The 13,800-nt window shown below is 39.2% G+C and overlaps 1 protein-coding gene across 2 annotated transcripts; it reads right to left on the minus strand.

Annotated features, from left to right (window-relative positions):
• Positions 1-2,805: 2,805 nt before the first annotated feature.
• b3galt2 (UDP-Gal:betaGlcNAc beta 1,3-galactosyltransferase, polypeptide 2) lies at positions 2,806-12,914 on the minus strand. 2 transcript variants are annotated; one of them, XM_079593518.1, is made up of 2 exons: positions 12,193-12,914; positions 2,806-6,980 (listed from the first exon to the last, which is right to left on the minus strand). In XM_079593518.1, exon 2 carries the CDS (start codon positions 6,718-6,720, stop codon positions 5,407-5,409), a length of 1,314 nt encoding a protein of 437 aa, XP_079449644.1. In that variant the 5' UTR covers positions 6,721-6,980; positions 12,193-12,914; the 3' UTR covers positions 2,806-5,406. The 2 variants fall into 2 exon arrangements, with proteins under 2 accessions (XP_079449644.1, XP_079449645.1); XM_079593519.1 differs by having other exon boundaries at positions 12,320-12,879.
• Between the last annotated feature and the right edge of the window lie 886 nt (positions 12,915-13,800).

Here is a 13,800-nt window from a genome sequence, read left to right on the forward strand (position 1 = left end):
AGGATATCTGTCAGGTTTGAATTAAACCATGATAAAAAATAACCAAGATATTTGTCGTTGCATAACCAACAGTCTTCAATGAAAATGCATATCAAATACAAGGTTCGAGTCGGATTCAAATGAATATTTATTCAATATTTATGAATACTCAGTATTTATGAATAATTAACAACCGTTTGGGAAATATAGCTACTTGCATGCCTTTTCATGTTGCAGTATGAATGCTTTTTTTATGCACACAAAAATGTACTGTATAAAAGGTAAATGTCCATTTTAGAAGAGATTTTCTAATTAAAACATGCTAAATGATCAGGAACCAAATATGTCAAATCTCCTCTTATAGCCATTAACCATCTAATATCTTGTGTAAAATTGCTTCTGAGTAGGTGGATATGAGAAATTACACAAAGATACGCACCCATTAATTGCGCTAATTGCAAATAATTTTCTGTTGATGAAGATCTCTTGTGCGTTTGGTTTTGATAACGGCGCACACGTCGTCCATGATAATCAGTTGTGTTTCATAACCCTGGAATCTGGAAGGACATTGTGGAAGAAGGCCATTGTTTGGAATATTTACAACAAATGTCAGCCATCAGTCGTCGCTGACATTTGATGAAAAAAAAAATGTAATCAATGTGAGCTTGTCATTGGGTTACAAAGGGTTCATATTGTGTGAATGATCCTCTGAGGCAGCGAGTCATTTAGCCAGAAGTAACAAATGGCCACATGAGGCCATTATGTTGGATCTAAAGCTTGTTTACGGTGTGTTTTAACAGATACAGGGGTATGAGGGTTATAAAGGATGGGCCGTTGTTGCCGTGGTCAAAAATAGCATTGGGGTCTGTTCCTTGTCCGCTTTTTCAAGAGCCATTTATTGCAGTGTTCCTATCATGAAAGCGAGTCCTTCTCAGCTTCTACACATCAAAACAGATCAACACATTGATTTTTCCATTCGGACATCTCCTGGAAAACATAGCCATTACTGGTCAGAGAAATTGTGCAGTGTTGCTCCTTAAAGGAGACGGTCTTAAGTGCTGGTCTAGGAGTATCTTCCCTCACTACAGTTATACTTTGGCAAACATCCACAAGAATATCGGCTCCAGGATGGAATAGGATTGGATTTGTCGAGCAGAAAAGTAATCCTGCTTTGCTCAGTTCTACTGCAGGTTATTCACCTCCTAATGACTCCATTTCCTAAGGTCAATAGCAAATAAGAGTGTCCATGATAAAGAAATCTAGCTGAAATGTATCAAGTTCAGAGTGTATTTGTTATAATGTGTTTTGATAGGGCGGCACAGTGTGTGGAGTTTGAATGTTCTCCATGTGTCTGCATCCAAAAACATGTTATAAGTGAATTGGAGATGCTACATTGTCTGTAGGTGTGTGTGTCCCAATGCATGTAATGGCGAGGGTTGAGGAAAGACCTGGCAACCTACCCTGGGAAAATCATTGCCAAAAAATTAATGGACAGTCTCTGGCGTATGGCAAGAGATGGCCATTTCAGTCGGATATGACTGAAAATGGTATTTTTAAAATGTACTTAAAAAAAAAAAAAAGAAATAATGATAATACCATAAGTTTGGGATAATCTTTTATCATTATTTATTTAAAAAAAAATCTAGCTGGTTTCCGCCACAGAATAAAAAGTAAAAAAGGTAACTGTGTCTTTTTATTTGAACAATTCTGACTTTTGTTCTCACAATTGCGACTTTACTAAACATGTCAATTACGTGATATAAAGTCGCAATTTCCTGTTATAAAGTCAGAATTGTGAGATATAAACTCGCAATTCTGACTTTTTTTCTCAGAATTGCATGTTTATACCTCGCAATTCTGACTTTATAACACACAATTGTGAGATATACAGGTGAAACTCAAAAAATTTGAATATCGTGCAAAAGTTAATTTATCTAATATATTATATAGACTCATTACATGCAAAGTGAGATATTTCAAGCCTGTATTTGTTATAGTTTTGATGATTATGGCTTACAGCTTATGAAAACCCTAAATTCAAAATTAGAATATTGTGAAGTTTTCATAAGCTGTAAGCCATAATCATCAAAATTATAACAAATAAAGGCTTGAAAAAATATCTCACTTTGCATGTAATGAGTCTACATAATATATTAGTTTCACCTTTTTAAGTTGAGATGCTGAAATAAATGAACTTTTGCACGATATTCTACATTTTCGAGTTTAATTTTTTTCAGTTTATAATTGCGAGATATAAACTGTCAATTGTGAGATAAAAAGTCGCAATTATCTTTTAAAATGTTTTATTCTGTTACGGAAACAAGCTTCCACAAACTACTTAATCAGATTTTCTTTTCAAGAATTCCGTTCCTTTAACGAAGCGGTTATTCTTCATTGTGATGCAGGACAGTTGCACATTATCACCTTTCACTTTTAGGGCCACCACAACATTATTTTAATTAATATTAATTCAGAAAAAAAAAAAAAAAAAAAACATGCTCACCATAAAAGAGGCGTATTCAAGTCGCTGTATCTATCAATTACATTTTAATGAATCTTTGAATAAACGATTAGATCCAGAGAAAAAAAGAGCCATTGACTCTATTCAATGGTTTATATTCATATGTTGCTCCCATTTGCTGTCAGAGTGAAAATGACAAGAGTTAATGAGGAAAGTGGGTTTAGCTAAATTGACTGAAATTCTTCAGGACGTTCTTGGGCGTCCATACCGTGCATGATCTGGTATCCTTGTGAGGGAAAAGCGCTCCACCTGATTCGAACTGCAGGATATTTCCGTTAAAAAGGTACATTTACTCACACAGCATGTCTTGTTACTTTATTTATTGAAACGCCACTCTGCGTGATTCAACAGTGGTTACTTTTCAGCGAGTACAAAGGAGAGTTTTTAGCGCTGTGTTGTACATGCCCCAACAGCGATCACGAATTCCTCGCCCGTTTCCACATGAAAAGAGCCCACACTTTAAAAGCATGGATGACAGCAAGGCATAGTCTGGGCTCAGGTATTAAGTTACTTCAAAACATCTGCCAAAAATATTTTTAGACCCGATGATATTGACTGCACTTAGTAATGGAGCAAGATCGTTATTTCGGAATAATTCACAATTGTCAACATTTTCATGAATGAATAACTGAATTTGCTTTGTCTATGCTTAAAAATGACCAAAAAATCAGTGAGAGTTTCACTTCTTCAATCTCGCTGCTGTGCTATAGGCTTTCAGCGCAGTTGGGACATTCATCATACTCTGGTACTCGCTATATTTCTGGAAACGCGTCTCTGGGTCCGGGCTTTTGGCGAGCCACTCCATCATGGTGGACATCAGAGTTCTTTTCCCAGGTTCACTTTTCACACGTTTAGAGCAGCACAGGTTTTCAATACTGATCAGTCACAGTCTCTTTGCTGTTCATTCATCACTCGCCCCGAGTTATTATTTTTTTCTCTTGGTTTCTCTCTGTCTCTGGTAAATCAGTGGGACAAAGTGTTGTGGATGAAGTGCGCTAATCTTTCTCTGTGATTGCACAGGGCGCGGCGGAATGAAAGCTGCTTCTGTTTGTTATATTCTCTCGCCCTTGGCCACGACTTTGATTCCTATTAATTGAGGGAGATAAATGCTTAACAACAGATGGGGATTTAATGGATTGCATTGCAATGGAATTGCATGTTGTTGTGCGAAAATTAACTTCTGTTTAGCAAGAAAGTAATTCTTAGATGTGTTTAGGGTCTAAAGCAATGAGGTCCTGGAAATCTCCAGATACTCAGGAGAATTTGCACTTTTTAAGTGTTACCTTGTCAAATTGAATGTAGGAATTTGTGCATAGTTCACATGACTTCACAAATGATCTGTTTTAAGTAATATTTAGTCTTTAGCACTTCTTATTTTTGTTACTATATTTATAAAGATGAAGTGAAACCTTACTGTTTCTCTGTCAAAGTCGTATTTACTGGAGGTAAACCCAAGTAGACTATTAGAACTGGAAAGTTACTCATTTGTGCCACAATAATTGTTATATTGTGAAACTTATTTGAAAGACGGGTACATGGAGATGTATTTTGAGTCACCTGTAATTGATGCACACACAAAAAAAAGCATCTAGCACTTATCGTAGTCACTCGAATATGTGGTTAATTAAAATTAGACTGACAAATGAGTAATGAAAATGATAAATAAACCCTTCAAATGTTGCCAGCGTCAATTTAATTGGATTACTCTTTGCTAATGTGTTGTGAAGCCCCCCCACTAATTATATATTTTGACCCAGAGCAACACTATCTACTTTATCATTAACGCATTAGTCTTCGGTTCCATCTGGGGACTGCTTCTAGGATTTTTCAAGCCTCATTTTAATTTAATGAGTACATAATGGTGATTTGAATGTTGATATTTCTCCATAATGCTTTGAAATTTGCATGAATTATGCAAATTTTGACAACGAAGACATTTTTAATTTTGCAAATGAAGGGTGCAACTGTCTGTAAAAGTCAATTATTAGCAGTAATGTTTATTTTATCAGATTTAAAGTCTCATGTCAGGATTCCTTTCAGTTCTATGCTGATGAAAATTTCATGGGGGTCACTGAGGTAGTAACCAAAGATGTTTTCAACTCGTCATGTTTTGCATTGCCTACTAGTGCATTATTTGGTAGTATTTCTTAAATTTCTTAAATGTGTCTGATCTAAATAATTACATAGTAAAATTGGGTTTCAGCTCATGCCGAGTAATACGTTATTTGAATGACCACACCTCCGAGACAATATGTTTAAGAAATACATTTAATAAATAGTTTTAACTTACCCTCATCAAGGGCAGACCTGTATATTTAGTCAATGAAAAGCTTTGAAAAATATTATTTTAATCATATCTGACTATGATGCAATTATATTTCATATATTATCTTTTATACATAGTGTTTTTAATTTGGTTTGGTTACTGTAAACCATTTGCAGGTTTTAGGTAGATAGAAAAATCAACATCATCTCATAATGTCAAGGATGGACATCTCTGAGAATCAAAGAAATGTGTCACAGTACAGATACACCACCATATGATATTCCCAATTTTTCTTCCTTTGTATACAGAAACAGTGAGGATCCCAATAAAATTGGCCCTTAGTATTATCAGTCAGGTGTTAGCTTGAAGAGAAACCTCTCAATATGTCTTGGTTAATTGGCACCTGAAAATGGTGGTACCACCATCGTCTTGTTTTTGTAGTGCATGCTAGATACTGCACACATCAATGTCTCTGGCTTCCCTTTAAAAAGACAGGTTTACAATACATAACAGCTCTCTGAAAATAAAAAAATAGTTTTAATTGACAATACCAAAAAACACTGTGCTGTTCCCTACCTCATTTACTGCTGACATTTGCACATGCTGTGATAACACTACTGCACCCCTGAGCCCTGGCTAATCATCGAAGACCTTCCCACTGCAACTTCCTATGGCGCGGTCGCCCGCTCCTATCCTTCGCCATGTTAAGGCAAGGATTGTGCTTGTTGCTTTGCAAGTGATTCCAGTATTTCATGAGTTCGTTGGGCTGGAACTGGTGAGAGGTGATCAGGTGACTGTATTTGCAGCTGGAGTACGACACTCTCCAGTGGTTGAAGAGAAATTCGTTTGGTGGTGGCACTGGGTCGATCCGCAGTTTCGCCAGGCAGATTCCCACATACACATCCTCGAGGTGAAGGCGACGGATACTCAATGAGGCATTGTAGATTTTCTCAGCCATGTCCCCCGAGAATACATAGCCTGTCCCGGAGCAAAAGATAGGGTACCTCTCGCTGGAATACAGCTCTGGTGGCATGTACCACTTACTGTCCTTGTTGCGGTTGGGAGCATAGCCTCTCATTAGGTAGCCTGTGAAGTAATTCAGTCGAGGTGCCATGTTTGGCTTTAGCAGCTTTTGGATGAGATATTCTGTGTTGACAAACATGTCACTGTCCGTCTTCATGACATAGCGGGCGTGCGGGCAATAGCGAGCAACCCAGCTCATGCCCATCAGTGTCTTGATGGTAAGGTTGTAATAGGTGTCCAAGAAGTCCTGCTGGATGATGTCACGGTACTGCAAGCTCTCCTCGTCAATGGAGCTCTGAGGATACGCATTAGGTATCCTTCCCAGCAAAAAGAGCCGCACGAACCCATAACCCATGGCCACGCTCTCGTTGCCCCAGGTCTGTCTGATGGCGTTCCTTGCCTCCAACTGCCTTGGCTCCGCAGCAATTAGCAAAACCAGGAAGGGACTGCTTTCGTTGCACTTGTAGGGCTCATTAAGCAGCCAGTGATAAGGCTGGGCTGCCAGACGTCCTCCCACTCCCATTTCCCTGTGCAAGCTCTTGGTGTTGCTGTTGGTGTTTGAATTGTTGCCGCTCGGCGAGATCTCCAGTCCCACAATCCCCCTGGCAGTAATCTCAGCCTGGTGAGAACTCAGATTGAAGTTAACAGACGGTTTGGGGAGCACATAAGCATTGTCTTTCCAGAGGCTACGCAGTGAGCTTTGGTTTCCCTTCGCACGCTCCTTGTGGGGGCGCAAACCCCGCATGGTGTAAACCAAAGGGTTGTCTCGCAACCAACTCCGGCCCTGCAGCAAATCCTGGTGGCAGTAGATGAGAAACAGGGCGAAGATTGAGGCCAGCGAGAGAAGGCCTGCTACATGTGTGCGGAAGAGTGACCGCTTGACATTCCAGGTCATCTTGATGGGGCAGCAGTGTCGCCGACGCCACTGCATGATGTAGAGCGGGGCTGCTTAGCAAAGCGCGGCGGTCACAACCAATCACATCAAACATGTGTTGCAAACAGCCTGAGGGTTATCTGAGCTGGCAGATGGGTGTGTTCAGGGCCGCAGGTGGACCTATGAGGGGGATGACAAACTGTTCATGAGAGTTGCAGGGATGCGATTCTCTGACCCTCTCCAGTGGCAGACGGTCATGCTTTGGGGCAGTTTCCTTCTGAAGGACGACTGCTTCCTCAGACGGATGTCTCTGTGATCTAAGAACGAGAAGAGAAAAACAATGAATAATACTGGGTGGTGTCACATGGATAATGTACAATGGATAGCAGAAGATCTTAAATTACATTTATGAGCCATATACTGCTACAGTAGTAGTAGTAATTTTGGCAAGTTGCATTAATTTCATTATTTCATAATTCATTTGTGATTTTCATAACAAACAAGGTTTTTGACAGCAGAAACCTTCTCTCTACAGCAGCAACGTAATGATGTTTCAGACTCCTACATTTGCGGTGCATGGCAACACTGTGGGGGAGATTGCTAACAGGGGTCTCTGCATATCATGAGCTAACTTTTACTGCCCTGCGTGAGAGTTTAAATTGCAGGTTTGCACAACATTGCATTCAGTGTGAACACTGCTGCCTCAGAGGCCCTCGAAGCCACCTCCCCACCCAGATGCACTCTAACAGCCAGAGAGGGGAAGTATCCGTCAAAATGAATTTTCAGGCTCCAGCAAGCAGTGTTGCACGAAACGCAGCCAGAAGCTGCGAGTGATAACAGCCCTCACCCCTTATTCACCCTCCACCTTAAACTTATCAACACTGCACCAGAGGGATAGGCCTCCCTGCTAGCAATTTCCTCTCTTAACCATTGCTTTCTCACACCGGGGGTTATTAGATTCTAGAACCTCTGCCCAGTAATGGTGAACAAAAATAGAAGAAAATTATTACAAAGGCAAAGCAGAGGTCGTGATTTAGAAAGTCATGTTTTGTTCGGACTCATTTTCAGAGCAATGTTTAAATGTTCTTTCTATTCTCTTGAGTTATATTACATTTTTAATTACATGTATAGTTACGTAGCATTACATTTCCCTCAGGCATTTAGTGTCGACGGCAGGTTAGTTCACTAGAGAAATGAACTCTAGAGAGAAGCATTTTGTATATGCACTTATAACAGTTATTCCACTGGAGGCAAGTTGTAGGACCCAAGTGCAGTTTATTTACCAAACATGATCAAACTAGTGATGAGTCGTTAATGAACATTGTTCATTGCGCCTGTCACATGACAAATAAACGAACGGTAAAGTAATTATTTTTGACTGCATTATAATGATTTATTAATTCAGAATATGATCAAGATTGTGTAGGTGGATGTGTTCGGGGAATTTGCCTGTTAAAAGTATAACATTTAAAGCGAGATCAAACAAGAGAGTCAGTAAAATGATCCAAACTTGCCATCACTAGATCAAACATCATAAAATAAAGGCAAGGCACGAAACTCAAAACAAGACCATGAACATGACCTTACCAACAGAGGTTACAGTGAAGCAATACTTGACAAGGACAAGTGGCAAACATGAGGGCTTAAATACACACAAGACTAATGACAAGACAAGGGACACCTGTGCACAATGAAACAATGTACCAATGACAACATGACATGGGAAACACATGGCTGGATCACATGACTAACACAGGGAATCACATGACATGACATGAAACATGACCCCAAAACGAGACATGACAGCATATTCATTATATTTTCTTAACCTGTTAGTAATGTCTTGATTATTTAATGTGTTCAAATAAATTTGTCATAAAACAAGTTGACTGTGCCACTGTGTAAATTATTATATTTAGAGATGCATCGCTGTATCAGCCAATAATTGGTATTGGCCGATAAAAGCTATTATTTTTATTAGATTGTTTCAAAACAGCAGATGATCAGTGCCGATTATATCATGTTAATAAAAAAGGTGCTCTATTTGACCCTCTGAATAACCTGTAGTTTAAGCCAGGGTTGCCAGATCCCCGGTTTTTCCCTGTACTAAACATTATTTTTTTATTTGTATATTCATTATTTGTAGCGCCTCTCATCCAATAATCGCAAATAGCTTTGTGCTTTGTTACTTCTAAAAAAGAAAGTGTCATCTTACAAATTCTTTTGATTTTATCACAAAATTCCAACAATAAATGCCGTTTTGACGCTCTTAAATGTGACGTGACATCGATGTAGCATCTCAGTCATCTCTCCCTCTAATACAAGTTACAGCTCGAAAAAACATGAATGAACAATAGAAGGTATGTTGAAAGAAACAATACAACTTACAGAAATCAGTATCATGTCTAATGTAATCACTGTGTTTTTCAACAGTGGAAAGATGTTAATAAAACCATCATGTTTGTGTACCGTTACACCCCTAATTAGTAGTGTTAAATGTAACGTTTATTGGTAAAAAAAAAAAAAACTGGCAAATTAGGGTTTTGAACTAGCCTGGGTTTCCCCATACTGCCTTTGCGCAGCGCGATTTAATTCACGCTGAAAGGCAGTCTGGAGACCATGGACCAGATTTTCGCCTCGTTTAGGGAACCAATCACAGAACGGGGAGGGAGCAGCAAGACGATGACGACATGCGACACAACTAAGCAGTTTGTTTATATCTATGGATTCAACATGGCAGCAGACGCGATTCACGCGAAGCTACCTTTTGATGCAGCCTTAGATACTGTTCTAAGTAGTTTAGAACGCAAGTTTATTTAGAAAAAAAGAGCAGCTTTTGGCGTCTCTACATACGTCGTCTGGTATAATGGAAACGATTGGCTATGAGCTACGTACAGGCGCATTTGATAGACATTCTTAGCACCCAATAAACGGCGCCGGGCATTCGTAAACCACGCCTCAAATACGAGAAAATGCACATGTGGTTCCCAGACCCAAGTCTCAACGAGAATTGGGTCTGGCGTTAGCCAGGCTAGTTTTGAACTGGGTTTACACATAGTAACAGGGTTGCAGAAATGCGCAAACATCATATACCATAAACCAAAGCTTAATTAACATATAGTGTGACGGCCTGAGGTTGACGACCAACATTTTTTATCGTCTCTTCTCACTGATTTATTATTGAAAAATAGAAATAAATGACAGGCCCTATTTTGTACCCCATTTGTGGAGAGATCCATGCGCTATCATTGTACCTACCACCTACCTAAATGTTTGTCTCTTTGGATTCTCCCCTGTTTTGTTGCAACAACTGGATCAGAGGATGATAACCTTTTCAACCAAATGTGCTCACACAGCGTGGGCAATTACAGTAAGATGGAAAGAGGCTAAGCCTGGCTTTACTTTAAAGGTTAACACACTTCAGAACAGAGCGAATGAAATGCTCCAAAGGTTTCTTTTGTCATCCATTTGATATCCTGTAATGAGAGCCTCACTAGAGAACGCTACATCTGCACTCACTTGGTGCTAGGTGTTTTTTTTTGTCAAGCTAACACATGCTTGTTTGGAGGAACGAGAATAAATAAACAGTAGTTGTGTATTTGGTAACGACAGAGAGGAATTTCTAAAATCAGCTGCTTTCATTTCAGATTTCATTTCAAACAGTTACGTAAATTAAGAGCATGATGTGGCCACAGCGGTCAGCAATTAGAGGAGCAACATGAGACTATTAGACTTCTAATAGGAAACACCTGCAAACAAAGTTATTACGATGGAGATCAGCATAACTCGGCAATCAGTGTACCCTATAATAATAAATGCAGGAGCTTTTTAACGCAGAGCTCCCACAGGGTTTTGCTGAGGATTTTTCAAAACATTTTTTCTCATAACCAATGCATTGTTGAAATGTTTCTATTGGCGATCCATGCAAATGTCGGTTTCAATGTAATAAGTGAAAGGTAGCATAGCATGCCTTTCTAAATAGCATTCACATTTGCAATGACATCCATTTGTGAGCCCGATATTGTGAATAATTTGCATTGCATATTACTGGTTTTGTAAAGTAATATATTTAGTGTTGTTAAACAAACATATTGCCTTAATCTGAGCATACAGATTGAAGCAAAAAATCGTAAAACTACTATGTCAAAGCTAATTAAAAAAAACTCCCAACATTCTGGATGACATTAAACAAATAATGAATAGAGGGCAATAAACGCTATGTACAATCACAACAAATGCGCACCAGATTCAATAAATCTCCATATGCACTAGCGATTCTCCCTGGAGAAATGATTAATTTGACATTGAGTGTCCCATGTGAAAAAACTTATCAGGAGTTCTACATTTGCACGGTCCCTGTTCATATCTTTGACGGCTGTGTTTATTTATGCTACATCTGACACCACATTTTGAATGTTTTCTTAAACTATTAACTGTGGCCCTTACTGGGACATATCCGTGTTAAATATAACTGCATCCGTTACTCAAATGACAGGGTCTTTATAAACCTCATTCAGAAGTTTGCAAATGTGCCTTTTTGAAAGGTGAATTTAATGAATCGCACATTGTGAGGATGAAGCTCAAAGCATTTTATTCTCAGAGCATCTGTCATCTAACTTGGACTGAGATGAATACCACCCCCCCACCCCCCCATTTCTGCTAAAAGAGAACTGTGGCCAAATTAAACACAAACACACATTATTGCAGAATAATCTGTACAAGACACTTGGAGCATGCCAGCATACATATTGGCCCTTGCATACTTCAGCAGGTTGTTTCAATTGTTTTTATGTCATATGGCTTATGTGACTAATGTGACGTCTCATCTTCCATGAGAGCAAATAGGTTTGTTGATTCATGCACATCACTGTCACAATCTGCCAGTGTCCCTGCAATGAACAATGTTACAGTGCTTTAAATGAACTGCAACATTTTTGATGCATTCATATTATTAAAAGACCCTACTTTAGTTTTTTTGTGTGTGTGTGTGTTGTGTGTGTGCTAGTATTCACATTTTGTTCTCAATGTTTTTATTACCTAGGCGACTGGAAGAAAGACTTTGAGAGCATGTGGGTCCAAGTCCAACTGATCTTTTTTATTAGCCTATCACCAAGGCTTAAAAGTGCAAGCCATGGGTGGTGGTCAGCTTGCAAAAGTCCATCTCACCAGGAAGCTGTGGTGTTTCCATTCTTTACCAGCTGGTAACAGTAGCAGTCACATTTAATGCAACATTTATTCATATTCTTGGTTAAACTACGATCAAATTAACATGCAAGAGCCAAATGTGTTTGTATTTGTGTGTTTGTGTGACTTCTGGTGTGGACAGAGCTCAAGCGTTTGCATCAAGGTTTCTGCAATGTCCTTTAATAACATCCATTCACAACTTAGTGATTAACTATTTCCCAATCCTTTTTCTTCCTCTGTATGCATTATGGTGTTTATAAATAAGATAGTTACTCTTAAAGAGTAATTAGACTTAGAAAAACAACAACATTATATTGAGATATATCTATATATTTGGACACCTACCTCACTCTGTGACAAAGTGGAAAGATGCGCGCGCCGTCTGTCGACCCGCACCACGCGCCATCATTCCAGTAGCTACCAAAAAAAAAAGAAAAACCCGACGATAAACCACCTCTTCACTGTTACTCACAAGAACTTAAGCTCATTCCTTCGTTTTCCATCTTGAATTCGTGGAGCACAACCCCTCCTTCCATCTGTCAGGGGCTATTGTTGTCTGGCACTGTACACATTAGGCTTTATCTCCCATGCATTTCTGTGGCACTGTCCCTGAGAACGCTACTTCTTCGTCCGTTAATGCGAATGCCTATAATTTCTTCACAAATATAAACAGCAGCGGGAGGCGGGAACGGAGAATAAAATAAAAAAAGAAGAATAACTTCAACGGTCACATTCTATGTCGCGCGTTTGCAGTCATTATGAAGAGGTATGTCCGGTGGAGTAACGGGAGGGAGCAGCGGATGCACGCGAGCAGGATTCCTGATTCCTGTCAGAATAACGGCTGCAAGAGGCCTCTCCGTGCCTGGTATAATGGAACACGACCCCGAAGTGCAGGAGAAAACAGCAAAGCCTGTCCTCTTCTCCAAATGATGTGTGGGGTGGGAATGGGATAGAGGGAGGGAAAGCAGCTGTTGAAATGACGCCGCTCGCTGACTGACTGACTGAGCCCCTGCGACGTCACTGCCTACTTAGAGGAGAACCCCACGTGATCCATTTAGAATCACTCCCACTCCCCCACACATTCTTCCTCCTCGGTGGAAGAATGAATTTAACTCGCCAAGGGGCCACGGTTTGGCTGGTTAGCTTCAACAGTTAGCCCCTGCTGGTAGATGTCGTAACTACACTATTATGGGGGAATAATGATCCATCTCCATTGACGACCATTCACAACTAGCCGTTTATTCGGACGAACCATTTTATATTGCTATTCATAAAATTCCAAATATTATAGAGTCTAGTGACAACGCGTTTTTTATGGCTTATGTGCTTTTTACTTGTCTGCTTACTTTCATTTGTCATTCCTCTCTTGGGACAACATCTTTTGACCAACGATTTTTGTTTTGTATACAATTACTTTTCAAGCCGTCCGTGAGATTACTATAACATCCTTGGTCCCACTTTATAGGAATGCATATGAATTTTTTTTCATCATTAGATACAATGCGCTTATAAATTCTGTAGGCTATGTACTTATATAATAAAAATACCTGCATGTAATTACAGCAGTAGCCTAGTTTATTTGTTATTACTAAACTTAACCTTACAACGAAACATGTCCATAACCATATAACCTCAATAACAGCTAAATTGTTTTGCAATACAACATGAACACACATTTTTTGTGTCCGACTCAGTCCTTTTCTTTTAAATCTCACAAATTGCAATTTCTTACCAACAACAGGCTATATTTTAGCGCTCATCATTACTATGATGATTTAGATTCCCAATTTGTTTCATAAATGTCGTTTAAAAAAATCCATAAATATTTCATGCATGTATAGCTAATCAACTATTTTAAATGTTTTGAAATTTTAAGGTTCACCATGTCAGTTGATCAGTTGGCGTGTAGAATCCTTGGAGGTATAAAGGACGAAGGTACCGTTAATGCTACGT

This window comes from Phoxinus phoxinus (assembly GCF_949152265.1).
Source record: "Phoxinus phoxinus genome assembly, chromosome: 20".
In the NCBI taxonomy this organism is placed as follows: Eukaryota; Metazoa; Chordata; class Actinopteri; order Cypriniformes; family Leuciscidae; genus Phoxinus; species Phoxinus phoxinus.